This window comes from Varroa destructor, unplaced genomic scaffold (assembly GCF_002443255.2).
Source record: "Varroa destructor unplaced genomic scaffold, Vdes_3.0 BEIS01000007.1, whole genome shotgun sequence".
NCBI lineage: Eukaryota > Metazoa > Arthropoda > Arachnida > Mesostigmata > Varroidae > Varroa > Varroa destructor.
In genome coordinates, this window is record NW_019211460.1 from 17,288,168 (window position 1) to 17,303,783 (window position 15,616).

At 41.1% G+C, this 15,616-nt stretch overlaps 1 protein-coding gene across 2 annotated transcripts in view; it reads right to left on the bottom strand.

Moving 5' to 3' along the window:
- LOC111253729 (putative G protein-coupled receptor No9) overlaps positions 1 to 15,616 on the bottom strand; it is a 158,316-nt gene that overhangs the window by 12,024 nt on the left and 130,676 nt on the right. For both annotated transcript variants that reach the window (XM_086975880.1, XM_086975879.1), the window contains 2 exons: positions 3,371 to 3,504; positions 2,865 to 3,007 (listed from right to left, as the gene is read on the bottom strand). In XM_086975880.1, the coding sequence (XP_086832006.1) occupies positions 2,865 to 3,007; positions 3,371 to 3,394 (167 nt within the window). In that variant the 5' untranslated portion in view covers positions 3,395 to 3,504. The remainder of the gene's footprint in view (positions 1 to 2,864; positions 3,008 to 3,370; positions 3,505 to 15,616) is intronic.

The window sequence follows — 15,616 nt, forward strand, 5'->3', positions numbered from 1 at the left end:
TTGGCCACATAAGGAAGACGGACCGTAGTATTTGTGATCATTAGCGTATTCTGATTATCGTAGTCCGTTGCATTACGTATGCCTGAGCAAAAATAAGGACCGGTATATGTGAGAGATCTTTTCAGGCGTGTTTTGTTGGTGGAAGAGAAAACTTTTGTATGTGAAAAATGTTTTTCCAAATAATTTTGTACCGTAGCATACTATCACATAGAATTTAGCTACTGTTAGTGTTACAATTTCGTATACTTATCCTCATTTGTCAAGTATTCTGTCTCTTGGAGACGGGCATATATCTCTATCTAGCTATTTATAAAACTATATTAATTTCTACATAAATGTTGACACATCAAGGTTCTAAGTCTGCAATGCAGATTGAAATGCGATATTACACCGTCATCGTGGTCAGAGTTGTTTTTTCCTTGATAGTAAATCCATAAGAGGCATACAACGTATAAAGCTACTCAGGCGTCTTAATCTTGGTAATTTGCCCGCCCACTAATTAAATGACGTGTCCAAGTAGACATTGCCATTAAGTGTTCACAGTATCCTCAACGATCGACAACCGTGTGAGTAAAACGCTAAGTATTCGATCTAACGTGCAGGCTATTGTTAAAGGATAATATAAATAAGGACAGTTATTATTATTACTGTTATCATTGTCGTTAAAAAACCTAATTCTGATAGCGTTATGGGCTGCCAAGGTGGAAATATGAAGTACCAGTGGAACGTACTTAATTGACGCTTGTTACGCTAGAAAGTATAGGCGGAGACATAAGTATCGCACAGAAGTTGACGAAAATCGCCGACAAACCGGCAACGATACGAGAAGTGATGACATCGACGGACAATCGCTTCTGAGCCTGCACAGTGAAGCTACGTAAAATCAGAACTAGCGATCCGCCAGAGGCTTACACCATGGCCGGATCCTTTCAACTGTACTCTGATATTTCTAATTTTTGGTTTCAATACACTAAGCCAGCAGCATCCATGCATGAGTTGTCATTAATGTTCATTTCATGTCAGTGTTCGAGCAGCGAGAATTTCATCGAGGGTACTTCAGGAGGCTCACCTCATAGCGAGCATATATGTGCGTCATAAAAACTTACAAGCTATATAACTAATCTTCGCAGTTGAAATTAGATTGTTGCGCGAAGTATCGAATGCAGAACTGTACATCTGGAGCTGGACGCAGGCAGACTTCGTTTCGTGCTTAAGGCTTGTTGTTTGAAGCAACGCTTAACTAAGACATATTTGTTCTTAGATCTTACACTTAGCTAGATAGTGAGTCGACGACTGAAAGTACATGCTAACGAAAACATCTAGTTCCTTGATCAGAATTAGCTGATTTTTATCGGTGACACTATAAATTGCCTTCACAATAATTTTTCTGGTTTTCCAACATTTTATTTATCAATTGTTTGGCCTAATTGAAAGGATGACTCGTATAACGCGCTATGTTCCCTAAGCAAATACTCCACGCACTAACGGCTATAGAGTCCGTGTTCTTTCGGGCGGTAATTTCACGGCTATTTTTTATTTATGTTATTTTTAGAGGATTTATCGCTATCTCCAGCTCGATTTTGTTGAGTTTTTGGTGTTTTTATCACATTTTTACGTGAGCGTATGACGAACGATTTCCGATTGGCCATGTAGCGCGCTCTTCGCCTTGTGGAAGATGATCGGCCTCTCGGCGGCGCAGGGATACATACGTTATGAGAGATGTAGTCACACTTCATGCGTTAAACTATTTATGGGCTAAAGCGTTAAATGTAATTGGTCATGCAGAGGATGCAAACTGTTAATGGTTGCTACCCACCGGGTTTGGACGCGAACTATCAACGTACCCTCTTAATTTATTTTTCGATTCGTAAACCTGGGCAGTATAGCCAGGCAAGTAGGTATTGACTAATAACATATTCATAGTCGTAGCCTCTGTGACGCAATGCTGTTTCGTCGTACGTGATATATTGTGGGTTGATAAAAGCAACCATATTAATGCAATTTTTGTTAGTAGGCGTTTATTTCGGTGGTAATTGTCATCGAGTTTATTTAGTGAAGGCGGCCCTTGTATGGCTAAAAAATGATCGGAATAAATTAAACTTGATTGAAACAAGTCACGGGCGCAGTGTCTAGGTACATCCATGTTCTATCCTTACCACGATAACAGTGAACCAGCTCAACCCATACTGAAGACGTAATATTTTCTAATGGCGTCACAAGGATCAATGGATTATGTTTAGAAACAGTTGAAAATATGCCAAAAATTAAAATTATTCGAGCATTCAGTGAGAGAAAAGAAGGTGCGTATCGACAGTCAGTTTTGAGGCACAGTAGGAAGTTAGGCGTTTCGCGTCTTTGCTTGCAATTTATCGATGACATAGGTTTTCCGTGGCTGCCGTATCATGTTGTAGTGTCGGTATGGTGAACCTAAATTATGATACCTTAGGCGGTAGCGAAGATGGCATTACTGGCCTGTTTTAGTAGGTCACCCATTTGAATCTGGATGTCAGGGCAGTAAAATTTTGAATTTTCTTTTGACTGACAAAGTATCCCCCACAGTGAGGACTTATGTGAGGAATTGAATACGAATGACGAAGGCAACGGGGCTGAAGCCGCGCTAGTCACGCAAACTTGAAATTGAACTCAAAGACATTCATTGCTTAAGGGATTCAAGTGAAACAAATTGAGAAGTATATCCGTTATTCGACTCCATTTATCAGCGGCATATTGACACTAACATGACCCATAGAATATTAGAGTACGTATCACACGCCCAAGAGCGATGCATATAATCCGCGCTTCATTCTGAAGACCTTCAATCACCTATCGAGAATGAAGATTTGGGTGGTCACGTATTAACTCACCTATACCTAATAGGGCGCGTTATAGCGAGGTAGCGATCGACGGAGATGGCGCACAAATTGAGGATTGACGAAGTGCACAGCCACACGTCGACCGCAAGCCAGATCTTGCAGAAGTGGCTGCCAAATGGCCACGCCTGAAATACCTGTAACGTTTTGAACAATAAAATTGAATGTTTCATTACGGTAACAGTGTACCAACTCGTTGTCTTGCTGTTGAAACTCACCTAGCAAGCAGCATATCTTTATTATACTAGATGTGATAGAAGGTAATTAGGTATAAAGAGAAAACCGAACAGAAGTTTTCATGAATAACCTTAAGACCAGACTGTCTTTAGGTGGAAAAAATATTAAATACACAGAAATGGCCGCGAAAATTTGAAAATCACTTTTCCATCATTTCATTATACTGTTATCATGTTTGAGAACGATATATGCAGACAGTGTGTAACACGATGTTGCTTGGTTCCTTGCTAGCTTTTGATTCTAACAACGTTCTGTAGACTGACCTCTAGCGTGATGGAGTAGGGCATCACGGTGAGCCCCACGAGCAGGTCGGCGACCGCCAGCGAGATGACGAAGTAATTCGTCACAGTCCGCAGCTTGTTGGACGCCAGCACCGCGGCGATGATTAGCAAGTTACCTGCAATAATAGCAGGAGCAAAGAAATAACAGTGTATATTCTTAATATATGTACAGTATAAAAACTAACTAAAACGTATTTGTTCAACAAATTTTTGGCCGAACAAGGAAAAAGGAAGGTACTCTATTTTCTAATCGAATGTTTATTGTGAAGGATCAAATAACGAGCCTTCCGCGAAATAATAACAATTATAATCTTATTAGCAGTACTTTTCGATGTAGTGCATTATACAATCAAATGATTACCAGTGAGACAACAAAAAACTAGAAAATCTTTATTAATATTATTGTAATTTATGTGATTTTATAGTAGATCTTAAACGCACGAATAATTTTTTTGATAAAATTAGTATTTTGGCGATGCCTATAACTACCGAACGTTTTACCTATGCTAAGTGAAGTGATCAACAATCGCCTTGAAAGGAAGCTGTTCATACTATATATGCCGATATGTTCGCGAGGTACACCGCTTCTTGCCGTTGGCGTCGTTCATTTAATTGAAACATCAATACCTTTATATAATATAGATCACGACTTCATTTCCAGGGCCAATTTTAGACATTATGATCTCATTTCGGTGCTTTTGGAGAACTCTTGCCTGGCTGTCTAACACGACGTGATCAGAACGAGAGACGCGCAGCAGCGTACGCCGATACACTTTACCTCATCAACAACAGCAAACAACGTTCGAGGCGATGTGGAATTAACATACAATGGGCTAAGCTGGGCTGAAAGATGAGATAACCCTTTATCTTCAACGTAATGACATCGAAGATAATGTCGATAACGGCGGACGAGGCATAGTGTGTAACAAAGTGTTGACTTAGTGATCCACGTAATGGCAACCTGGCGACTGTACCTACGATACGATGACCAGGCCTACCTAACCAGCGTATAAGATTATACAGCAAGAGTCTATAGCTCGGAATGACTAAGCGAGCTATAAAACAGATAAAAATAAAAGTTGAATTTGGTGGGCGACAATAGGTTACTAAAAATAACACAGATTTCGCCCACTTCAGTCGATTTACGAGGTGGTGGCGCCATACCGTTCTATCAGAAAGCAATATGTGAAAATAATCTAGAGAGTTAAATAATGAAAGTAAGTGATTGGATAAGCTGGGTCCATAAAGCGGCATTTTGCTTTTTTCTTAGCCGCATTTTAAATACATATAATTTGTTTCTGCGACTGATGTGTAGAATGCTCCAATGTCTTTAGTGAACTCGCTACAATCTAAAGAAGTTCCTCTTAAGACCAGTGTTCATACATCTTGCATTGACAGCAAGCAAATATGAGATGTCCTCCTGTTGGCTCTTGTTCTTTCGTGTATCAATTACTAAATTTTATTTTACCTTAAGCGTAAAATTTCCATGATGGGTCAGAAGGTCGCGTAATCTGTAATGGAACGGTTTATAGTGCCAAAGCGTACTGCACTCGTAACGACGTCGCACGCAATTCATCATATGTCTACGAACCGCTGCCGCTAACCAGAGTATTCCGGGGAGATTCGTGTGATTTGCATTAGGTGCCCTGGACACGATTGACGCTACTTGGCTCCAGCTGAATAGAGTTACAAGCCACGTAGACCTCTAACGCTGCAATACACATGATAGAACACGAGAAGACGCAGCACTCGATCCGTTGGCAACTGTCGCCAGCGTTAGAACCGGTATTAGCAAGGAGTATTGCGGTGTGGTGATTTCGAATCAGCAGATTTGTGGAGAATCGGGTGACGATTCGCTGACGCGCGCTGTGACTGAAGGGAACCACGAAGAGGCTGGGCAACATGGCATAAGAGCAAAGATTTACTCTTGATGCGATTAGGCGAGACAAGTTACTGTGGTGCTGGTGACGACCTTCTAAGTCGGCAAGTACCTGACGAAACGGCAATAGCGAAGAGAACAAATGTGAACTAGACGGCAAGCCTCAGTAGCTCATTTGACGTCAACGACATCACCCCTTCGAGACAACTTGTTGGAGGATCAAGAGGCATCTGTTAATAAATCATGCACGCCGAGCTTGGGGAAACCCGACGTCGGGCCGATACCCAGCGTAATGCGGCAGATGTCGATGCATCCCAAAAGTGCAGCCGCACTGCAGGCGAAAGAGGGTAAATGATCATATCAGACACGACTTTCGGGGAGGGGGGATACCGCAAAAAAGCTGAACAAGGCGGTAGAATCAGATCGAAAGGAGAATCGAAATAGTGAGGGATGAACAATGTGGAATCAGAATGCTACGTTCCGACACCTCTCATCATCCCTGCCTCCACCAACTGCCCGTTTTCCTGTCCATCTTTATAGCGATGGCTGCTGAGGATGTTACCCGGTAGTTGCCCTCGCTTCGTACGAAGCATCCTGCTCCCATGTTCTTGCGGATCTAGCCCCGGGAAAGACGTCGACGCGCCATAGGACGGAATGCTTCTACTCAAACGCTATAATTACCGAGGGCCTCTGGCTTTTCCTTTCTTAGCCTTTATGTTTAGGGTTTGAAAAGTAAGTAGCACAGTACGAGAAGGTGTGGATGTAGTCCAAGGGTAAGGATGTGAGAAGTGACTGTAGCTCTACTTCTAATTTCACAATTCTAATTCGCATTATAAATGGTCAAACGGATGAAGAGCAAGTAAAAACAAGTTCTCATTTGTTTTCCCCTGTAATCCTGCGATTACTATCGTTCGTTGTAATTTTTGTAAGTAGAAGCCAATCGAATGGGTTTATGACATCGCCGCTCACGTTGGCATCCGTAAATACAGCCAGTGCTATCGTTGTATGAGCACAGCTGAATTTGGATCTTGACGTTGGTTTTTAAATATGTGGCAGAGATGATACAGTTGAGGCTAGCCAAAAACGTTTTACGAACGTTGACCTGAGCTTCTTTGCCTGAGCTTGTAATGGCAGCGGGTTAAATAGCACATATTAAAGATGTAACTAATAATATGAGTGCTTGGAAGCACTTCAATAAATAATGATTTATCGAAATAATGGAAGCGCAGTTATGATGCTATTGAGGTAAGTTGTCTTTGTGTTTGAAGGTGATCCTCTTTGAACATTCTCGAGCTCTATCACAGGGCCGGCCTTACACTTCTGAATGAAGTAATGTCTCTATTAGTAAATATACAAAGCGTATTGAAAAAATGAATATCATATTTAACTACGCTAATAATATATAATATAGCCATGCTTCAATAGATCTTCCCCATAAATATATAATATGCAGTCTTGCTGATTAGTTCCGACAACAAAAAACCATATTATGTATTACGGTATTCCGCATCATGATTGCCATTAACACAGCTATTTCCGGGGAGAGGGGGGTAAAGCATCAAGTTTTCCATCAGCAAAAATTTCAAACGACCGCTGGCGCCATTAGGTTACCCATTTTAACCACGTAGCATAAATGCCTTCAACTGTGTAAGTTCACCTTGGACAACTCTTTCGTTTCGCTTTCACAACAGAAACAACAACTATTCTACGTCGACCTGGAATAACTGCTGCAGTATCTACAGCGACCGAGCAAGAGGCCGATGATTTTTTTCCGCTTGTTGGACCTTCCAAACGGAAGCTGTTAGATTTCCGTTTGTTCGACCCTGCTCTGCCTGCCATAGATAGCATTAGCGTAAGGCCCCCGTGTAAGTTCAACACAAGGTCACAAATTCGGGAAGCAGCCGCCAGCGACGTTTTGTGCTCTCACTGGCACTTAATTTTAGCCGATTAATTTCTTTTTAATTTTGCGACGCATTTCCTTCACCGCTTAGTTCCAGTTTAGTGCACGTTTCCCATATTTCCCAGATTCTACTCGGTTTCCCTATACCCCCCCCCCCCCAACACTGATATTTCTGCAGGGTCCAAAATCGCACTAGCTTCAAGGGAAAAGTCCAGTCGACCTAACATATAAGGATTCAGTTAAATCGCGACTTTTCGTGTGCGTATCCAATCAGTTTCGCCTATAAATATCCACTGCAAGAGTGGAGCACAGCGAACCGACCAACTTAATGGTGGCCCAACTTCTGGCTTTTTTTTTAAGTAGCAGAGAAAGGCGAACTAACACAGCAGCCCCCTCGCTATATCATCTGTTACGACTTAGGCAGTCCCGGGGCAATGGTTGGCGAGTCAAATAAATGCCAGCGTTTTCTGACCGTTCCCGACTGAGCAACTTACCTACCGTACACTCGCTGCACTCTTTTCTGGTTTGCCCTACGATTTGCAGTTCCTACTGAAGCTGCTGCTGCTCCTGCAGCTCTCCAAGCTGCCCTTGCCTTTCTTTTTCGTCCACGGACACTCTCTTTGCCTATTCCGCGTTCTCTCGACTTTCGTGTGTGTACACCCCTTTTGTTAATGGCAGTGTTCGAAATTGGGCTCAGACAACGACCCTAACCGGTTCAGACCCAGCCTGCTTGTTACCGGTATTTGCTAACTTAAGATGCCGAGAGCCAAACTTGAGGCTGCCATAGGTAAGCGCGGTGCTTGCGCTTGGCCATTTTACAAGCGAATGATTGGGCAACCTACCTTTGCATTATGACGCGGCCGACATTTCGCCAAACATCATGGCCAGCCGTCAACAGGGTAAGGAGTGCCCAGGATCCGAGGCCCAGTCGGTCTTTCTGCTAGCCGCGCCATTGCAGATGTGTTAGCTGTACTACGTAATGCTTTGCTATAAATACGCGCAGGGGCTGGTCTTGGACGCATCCATAGTCCCAATACTCAGCAGGACCTCACACCGTCGACACGTCTATCTCAAAGATTCTCTCATTCTCTTGCACTTCTCGTTTCTGCTTACGAGTGTTCCTTCTTAGTTGGTTGATTCGCCTGAGGTATCAGCATTTGTTTATTATGATAGGAAAAGTGGCTTTGGCGAGAACCTGATAAACTTGGCACGACGATTTTTTTCATTAATAAACACGAATATGTGCGGTGGACACGCATTAATACCAATACATTCACTAATGGCAACCAAGGCTGAGTCGCGCTATGAATAAGTTGTTAGGTGTCGTCAGGATCTTATTGTTAAACTACCTGATCTCTGCTTCTTATTCTGTAGCGCTTTTAAAAGAATTGAAGTTCCAGATAATAAAAAAAAATAGTACTTTTAAGGAAGCACAAGACAGCTGTATTTGCCAGGAGCAAAAATAAATAAATAATGCTTTTTTTGCGCCCGCTTCAGCATAAAATCATATCTATCATAGCTATGTTATGCAATTCCGGATCAGTACTCTAACACGTCTATTTTCACTTATCACCTATCACAGATCTCAAACATTTTGCTAATTTTTATTCGTGTCACGTACATCTGTCGTACGAGCGTATCTCTCTGTACTATAACGATAGATTTTTCTGCGCCCAGTAAAAGCCAGCATTAAATATAGGGCGCGATAGTGCTTCTTGGTTGCGTGTCTTGTCTAGCCGTGACTCCGTTGGTCGAAGGGTTACATTTTGAGAATTTCAGCGTTAGTCATTGTCCTGCCAACATTGTAAAAATGGTGTCTCCTACTCAATCGTTCATTAGGTGCATAATTAATTATAGGACCTTAGTTCTGTTTTGAGAGGTACGTTGGGGGTTAATGCATTGATTGGTAAAATAAATTTGCACTTTTGGCATGGTTTTCGAGCAAAGTACATTCTGTGTCCCCCTATATTGGTTCGTTCATATTTAAGCTTACAGGTATTGTGTTCGAAAGGTGACATGGCAAACTGTGAGCTTTGGCTTTAGGCAAAACTATAATTATGTTAGCTGATCGTTTACACCGAGACATGGCACCACCCGTTCCGTGACTGTAGCAAAAGAGAGTTATGCCATCGGGGAGTTCTTTGGCAAGACTAAACGCTTTCAATGGGCAGACCATTTAGGCTGACATTTTAGCCGTGTTGTGTCCGAACAGACGTTATATTCTAGTAACTACCATTGAAGTCTATTAAAAGAAAATGCCCTTTTATTCGTATATCGCGAGCGTATTTGAACATACAAAATAGATATACCCTAAAATCGGTCTAAGAATATGTGCAATAGCAAAACGAGTTCTAACAGTAGGTCATAGCTACTAATAATGTCGTAGCATAAGAAACTAGTGTGATCCTTATAGATTTATAGATTTGCTATAGTTATTCGGGCGTCGACAAGGTTTCAAGCAATTCTATGTCCTCTTAAATAAGGTAGGTATCTAAAGCAAACCTTTAGTTTATGAGTATATTGTATATATATATACACTCAAGAAGCTAACATTGATGTTGATTTCACGTTGCCGCGGGACTTTTGTTTTTTCAAAGCCAAAGAAAGTGCACTGGAAACACTTGAGTAATTCTATACAAATGGGTATTTGCATAGTTAAACCTTCGCGCATGCAAACGTTTACTTCAAAGGCCACTTCTCGACGGATTTTAACGACCTAAGTTATTTTTAATTTAACCTTTTTCCTTTATGCTTATAGCCTCTGATATATATACATATATACGCGTATACAAGATGACTATCTAGCTAGTTCTGTTTAAGGTAAACGAGCATCAAGAGCGTGACAACCTATTTCGAGAAAAGGCCGTTTTTGACCGCTGGCACCGATCTCAAGTTCTTCCTTTGATAAAGCGAAGCAAAGGCAATGATGCCAGCGACATTTCGTAATACTTCCTCGTCCGTCGTGACGTATAGCGAGGCAGATTTTCGGTGATATCTAGTATTTCCAAAAGGTATCGTCATTCGGCTGCCATAAAAGATGCCAAAAATGAAAGGAAAGAAGCTGTCGTTCGTTCACATATCGATCTCATTGAATATAATATCATCATTCCGGAGGGCTGTCCATGAGTAGAATGTGGCTACATAAGGTCCTTGCTGCCACACTTCTGACTGACACGAAATTAGCTAACTTTATGTATATTGTTCCAAGTAAAATAAATTCTATGGGATAGCAATATATATATATATATATATTAGTAGTAGTATATACAATTACAGAAGCAGTCGCTGGAATGTCATAGACCTCTCATGGATTTGCTTCGCCGACGGAAATTATATTGACAATACGTCACAACTGCAAGACCACATAGCTTGAATTGAATTGATTTCCATTACTCAATCGGCCATTGAGATCTCTTGAGGTAAAGCTTCATTGGGCCTTGTGCAGAGCAATCCACCAAATGAAACCCCCGGAAACAGCAGCAGTAGCATCGTGTTTGTCAATACAATGAGTTCCAAATTAAAAGCCTAGCATACCTATATGGTTTCTTTCGCGTTGGAAGGGGCCGCCGGTTGTCTTATTAAGGCGATGTAAAACTCGGAAACATTTACTCTAGGAGCAGTAGTAATAGGATATGTTGCTAATAATACCCTAGGAATCGATACATTTCCATCACGCCTATTGAGGGCTGTTTCGGTGAGGTCGGAAGCCAAAGCAAACGAAGGAAGAATCTAGGCCACCTAGCGCCTTTTGGTTTTTGAACAAAACTGTCCTACGATGAAAATTCGCAGTGTTAGATAGGGCAGTGGCAGCAGCAAGAGTTACTGTAGTTGCAATAGTTTTTTTTTGGTTTCGTCAAAGGGTTAATTCAATTCAGTTGGCCGTCTCCAGCGCCATTTAATGAGTGGTACAATGTCGGCGAAGTCAAGCGGGGATGGACATCCCTTTGCCAAAGTAGCTACAAATACAACTTCCATTGAGCCCGATTCGATGCTTGAGTCAGCGTGATTGACTAGTGCGGTAGCGGCTAATGAAAACACTACGATTGGTAAACAATATGAAGAAGTTGTTTGAAGAGCGTTGAACAGATGGACTAATTCTCACGCATGAAGCGTGCGCCTGGTACGAGCTGGCATGTCTGACTGACGTGACAGTACAAGTCGTGCACCTCGTTCCCTATACGTCCCACACGGGCATCAGACATAAAGGTAACTGCGTACCTAACTTACTTAGATGATTCTGTTCATCAGTGCAATGGGTCCTTATTTACCGCCAGGAGGATTTGGTATATTTTATTCTAGTTTGTGTGGTAATGGTATTGTTAATAATTTCTGAGCCTAATTTCATTATAAGTATTACATGTGTTTTACCACAATTATTTCACCGTAGATTGAACTAAAGTTGAATATTATGCGTTTTATTGAATAATAATGTAGCTTTAAAGCATAGTCCGACTTGCTTATAGTCTCGATTGACAAAAAGGGACACGTTTAGAGATAACGCAAATTGTAACTTTGCCTAGAAAACGTTCTCCGCAGCTTCAGTTCACTGTCTACATACATGAATCGTATGTAATTCAGTAAAATGAAGGTTGAGCCAAAGGGAAATATTTAAGCTTAGAGTATTTATTTAAGCTATAAGTTATCAAACTTACTTGAGTGTAGCCGTCCTCAAGTTACAGCGTCAGCTCTATTAGAAGTAAATGAATTCCTAATGCACAATAAAATGCTCAGAAGGTAATCGGCTGCTCCTATTTTAAATCCTGTCATGTCACGCAATAGCTATTGCGGGTCCACTATCTGGCAGAATCCCATGGCAGTCTACCTTTGCAAATCTAGCTAGCGCTGTTGGCCTGACTCTTTTGTATGTACTAAACAGAAAGTAAATAATGTTATCTGAGTGGTTTCTGCTGTAGCTAGGTATTCACTGTTGATAAAACGCGATATGAGTCTCAATAAATGGTAATTGCTATTTGGGAAACGATCTCAGGTAGGAAGCATATCGTAACAAGCTCCTGTTCTAGTTACGACCTAAATTGACCCTCAAGTAAAGCTCGACTGTGCTACTTCTATGGTTCTGTACAGCCAAATCACAAAATCCAAAAAACAAAGTACAAAAATCAGTCTTCTGCAATTCCTGCCAAAAGCTGATTCCCTTGTAGGTGCTTAGTAAGCGCTTAACTAAGAAATAAGGATGCAATTTTTCTTAATTCCCCAATAAAGAGCTTTTTCGGATCCACTGACAGGTATGTATACATGATATGTACATCGATAAGGTAAGGATAATAGATGTTATCTTTAATGCTTCGTGTTCCGTTGCGCGTTAATTTAGCCCGACGTATTGTATATGACCATTGCACTAAATTATTTTGCATTACTACTACTTCTAATAGTAAAAAATATCAATTGCTCTCTGGCCGACTGAAGCGAAAACAGTGATTTTCTAATTACAAACTTTCTTTATCAGACGCGCAAAAAAAATCAATTTTTGCTTTTTTATTATTTTCATTGCAACATATTTTTAAGTTTTTGCTAGAGAAGGTTTAACCTGAACGGTCATAGGAAGGTGCTGTCTTCTTGCATCGCGACTTTCGTAACGGACGAATGAGTGGCAGTGGTTGAATATCTTACCTCAAATCCTCTGTTTTTCCACTAGGCCTTCGCTATATTTTCTCTTGTCTCAGATGGATTGGTTGAATCCTCTAGGTTCTTTTAGACCTTGGAGCGATAAGTAAGCTGTATCTAAGAAATACACGAAGTGGGACGTATCAAAGTTTACTTTTATATTTTACCGTTAACACCCTTGCCTCAATGCATATCCTACGAAGATCCTAGGTTTTACGTCAAGTTTTGCGTGCAAGCAGTCAGTATGATACTGTTTTCATCGGGGGCTAGTTTACGTGGGACGCTGCAATAAGGCCCTAAGCACGACATAGGATAACTTAAAAAGCCGAGTACAAAACAAAACATTTGCACGAAGTGGGCTAGCTGCTTGCTAATGAAAAATGGACTCTTGTTTTTGAAAAGTTCCATGACATTGCATAGGGGAACTGATTTTAGGTCTTGGTCAAGATCCTTGTCGTGCTTGCTTTTTTCGCCTCTGTCTATCGACGAAGACATAATAAAGGCTCCGACAAACGAACACACGAATACATGTACGCGTATAGGTACAGTAATACCTAAGCTTGCATTAGCCGCCAGCTTTTTTTTTCCATTTGTTTGTCGGCGACGCTGAGAATAAAAGGCATCACAGAGTCATGATTTGAGATCAGTGTAAAGATGAAAGAGTGGCAAGGCCATTTGGCCTGTCGTTGCATGCTTGTCGCTCGAAGCTACTTTGGACGTTTGGAGTTTCATACCCTTAACTTCAGTGGCGATGGTAATGGTGAAGCATGCGACATCAACGTCTGGCAAAACCGTAGCCAGTTCTGCGCTATTTTTCCTATACGCAGAAAGTAAAAATGTGTTCGACACGCTCCCTCTTATTCGTTAGAATTTGGCGCAGCAGCATCGGCAAAAACGAAAGGACGACTGCATAAGGAATAAGAATGGCGCAAGTAAGATAGAAATAAGCGCAAAATGTAACGAAGAAAATGGTGAAAAAAGCGTACCGAAAGAGTCGGATAAACCCAACGGAGGTAAGTCCATTTGATTCTTAGGGTGTTCTAACACCTCTTCTGAAGAGGCAGACAGGACGGACATTTTTGTCCTTGTTACAACATATAAAAGAAGACGGAAGTACGTGGACGTTTGAGTTTTTTTTTTTGTTCTGAAGAAGCAAGTAAGAAGATTACTTTTTCCAGCCTATGCACACATTGGCCCGGGCTACGCGTGTACACATTTGAATGAATCGCTGCTGAAAAAGCGTGTATGTATGTTCACGTGGTTCGAGAACTAATAAAGAGGTGATAGCGAAATGTAGTCAATGTCCCTACGACTAATGGAAAATTAACCATACGAAGGTTCATCGAAATTATACAGTTATATTGACACAGTATACGCTTCAGACAGCTGCTCTGACTGGCTAAGTCAGTTTGTTTGCGGCGGATTCTAAAGATGTTTTCTTAGTATGCAAATGCTGACATTTTAACTACTTACCCTCTTCTCTTCAAAAAGTTATGATAGTATAGGGCACCTCTGCGTATAAATAACAGCGAGCCTGACTCTCCAACTACTTGTTCTATGCCACTCGGCGCTGACATGGCTTTCTTAGACTATATCAAGTGAGCTACCGTTACGGCGTTATAAGGCAAAATGTCCGGCTGTTGTTCTCTGGACTTTATATATATTCTTCGAAATCGCGTTTTCGAAAGCTTGCGGCCAGAGTGCGGCCTCATGCGATAACCCGAATCGTTGTTTGCGCCATTGACCCACGACTCGTTTCCTTCGTAACGTTGACCCTAAATAGTAATTAGATTTGATACTCCTTATTTAAGTCGAAGGTGACACGCCAGGCGCACACGTCACACAAAACATGACCTTCTCGAATGAAAATTTAATTATCTTCACAACTCTCTGTACTCGCTCGATCCAATTCAATCCAACTAAAACGAGCTGTAAACCTTTTTTTCGATAGGCTTGTACTTGTATGTTGTACCTACGCAAAATTACGGTCAATCAGTTTAAAATTCAGTTGCCGAAAGGAAAGGGGACAAAAGTAGGTTTAGATACAATACGGCCAAACGGAAAAGTAGGTTGAAAAGCAATAGGTTTATACCGAACGCTCAAAAGTAATAAGCGTACAGCTGAAGACGCGCCTCAGTAGGTTATCTTCTATTGGGGTAGCACTTGCACCATAGCGATTAGGAAGCATTATGATTATACGCGATTTTGTCTAAATCGTTTTTATGATTCATTAAGTCTTTGTCAACTTTCTAGGTATAAGGACCAACAGATGATACAGTCCACCCGTAAAAACGTTGGATAGCCATCAAGGGGGCGCTTCATGGGGAAATATGGTCATTTTACGGACATTTTACCCTTTATTCTAATAGGCTTACGACTTTAAGGGTCCTTTCTGTTTTTCACTAGCGTTTCGTTTCGTAATCTTCTTAAAATGACTGGAAGCACAGAGATGGAGGAAAATATGGGAATGTACAACTAATTCAGTTAACAAGTATATATATATTCAGCCAATGGTGGGCAAATGATAAACTCGGTATGGTGTTCTCGTATATTCGAGTATTTCATAATTTTAAAGAGATTTTGCTTGGACGATGGACGCACTTAGCATATATATTTATTGCGCTATTCTGACATTTATAGCAAAAAAAAAAAAGGCCAATATATATAATTGTAATCTATCGTCTGTCTACGAAAATCTCGAACTTCGTACTTTTCCTTAGGTCCTCTCTTGGTGTAGAATCATTAATATTTCTCTGTACGCAATTCACAATAAAACGCTACTTTAATTTTTTAATACAGGCCACTTCTACAGTCTTTACTATGTGAT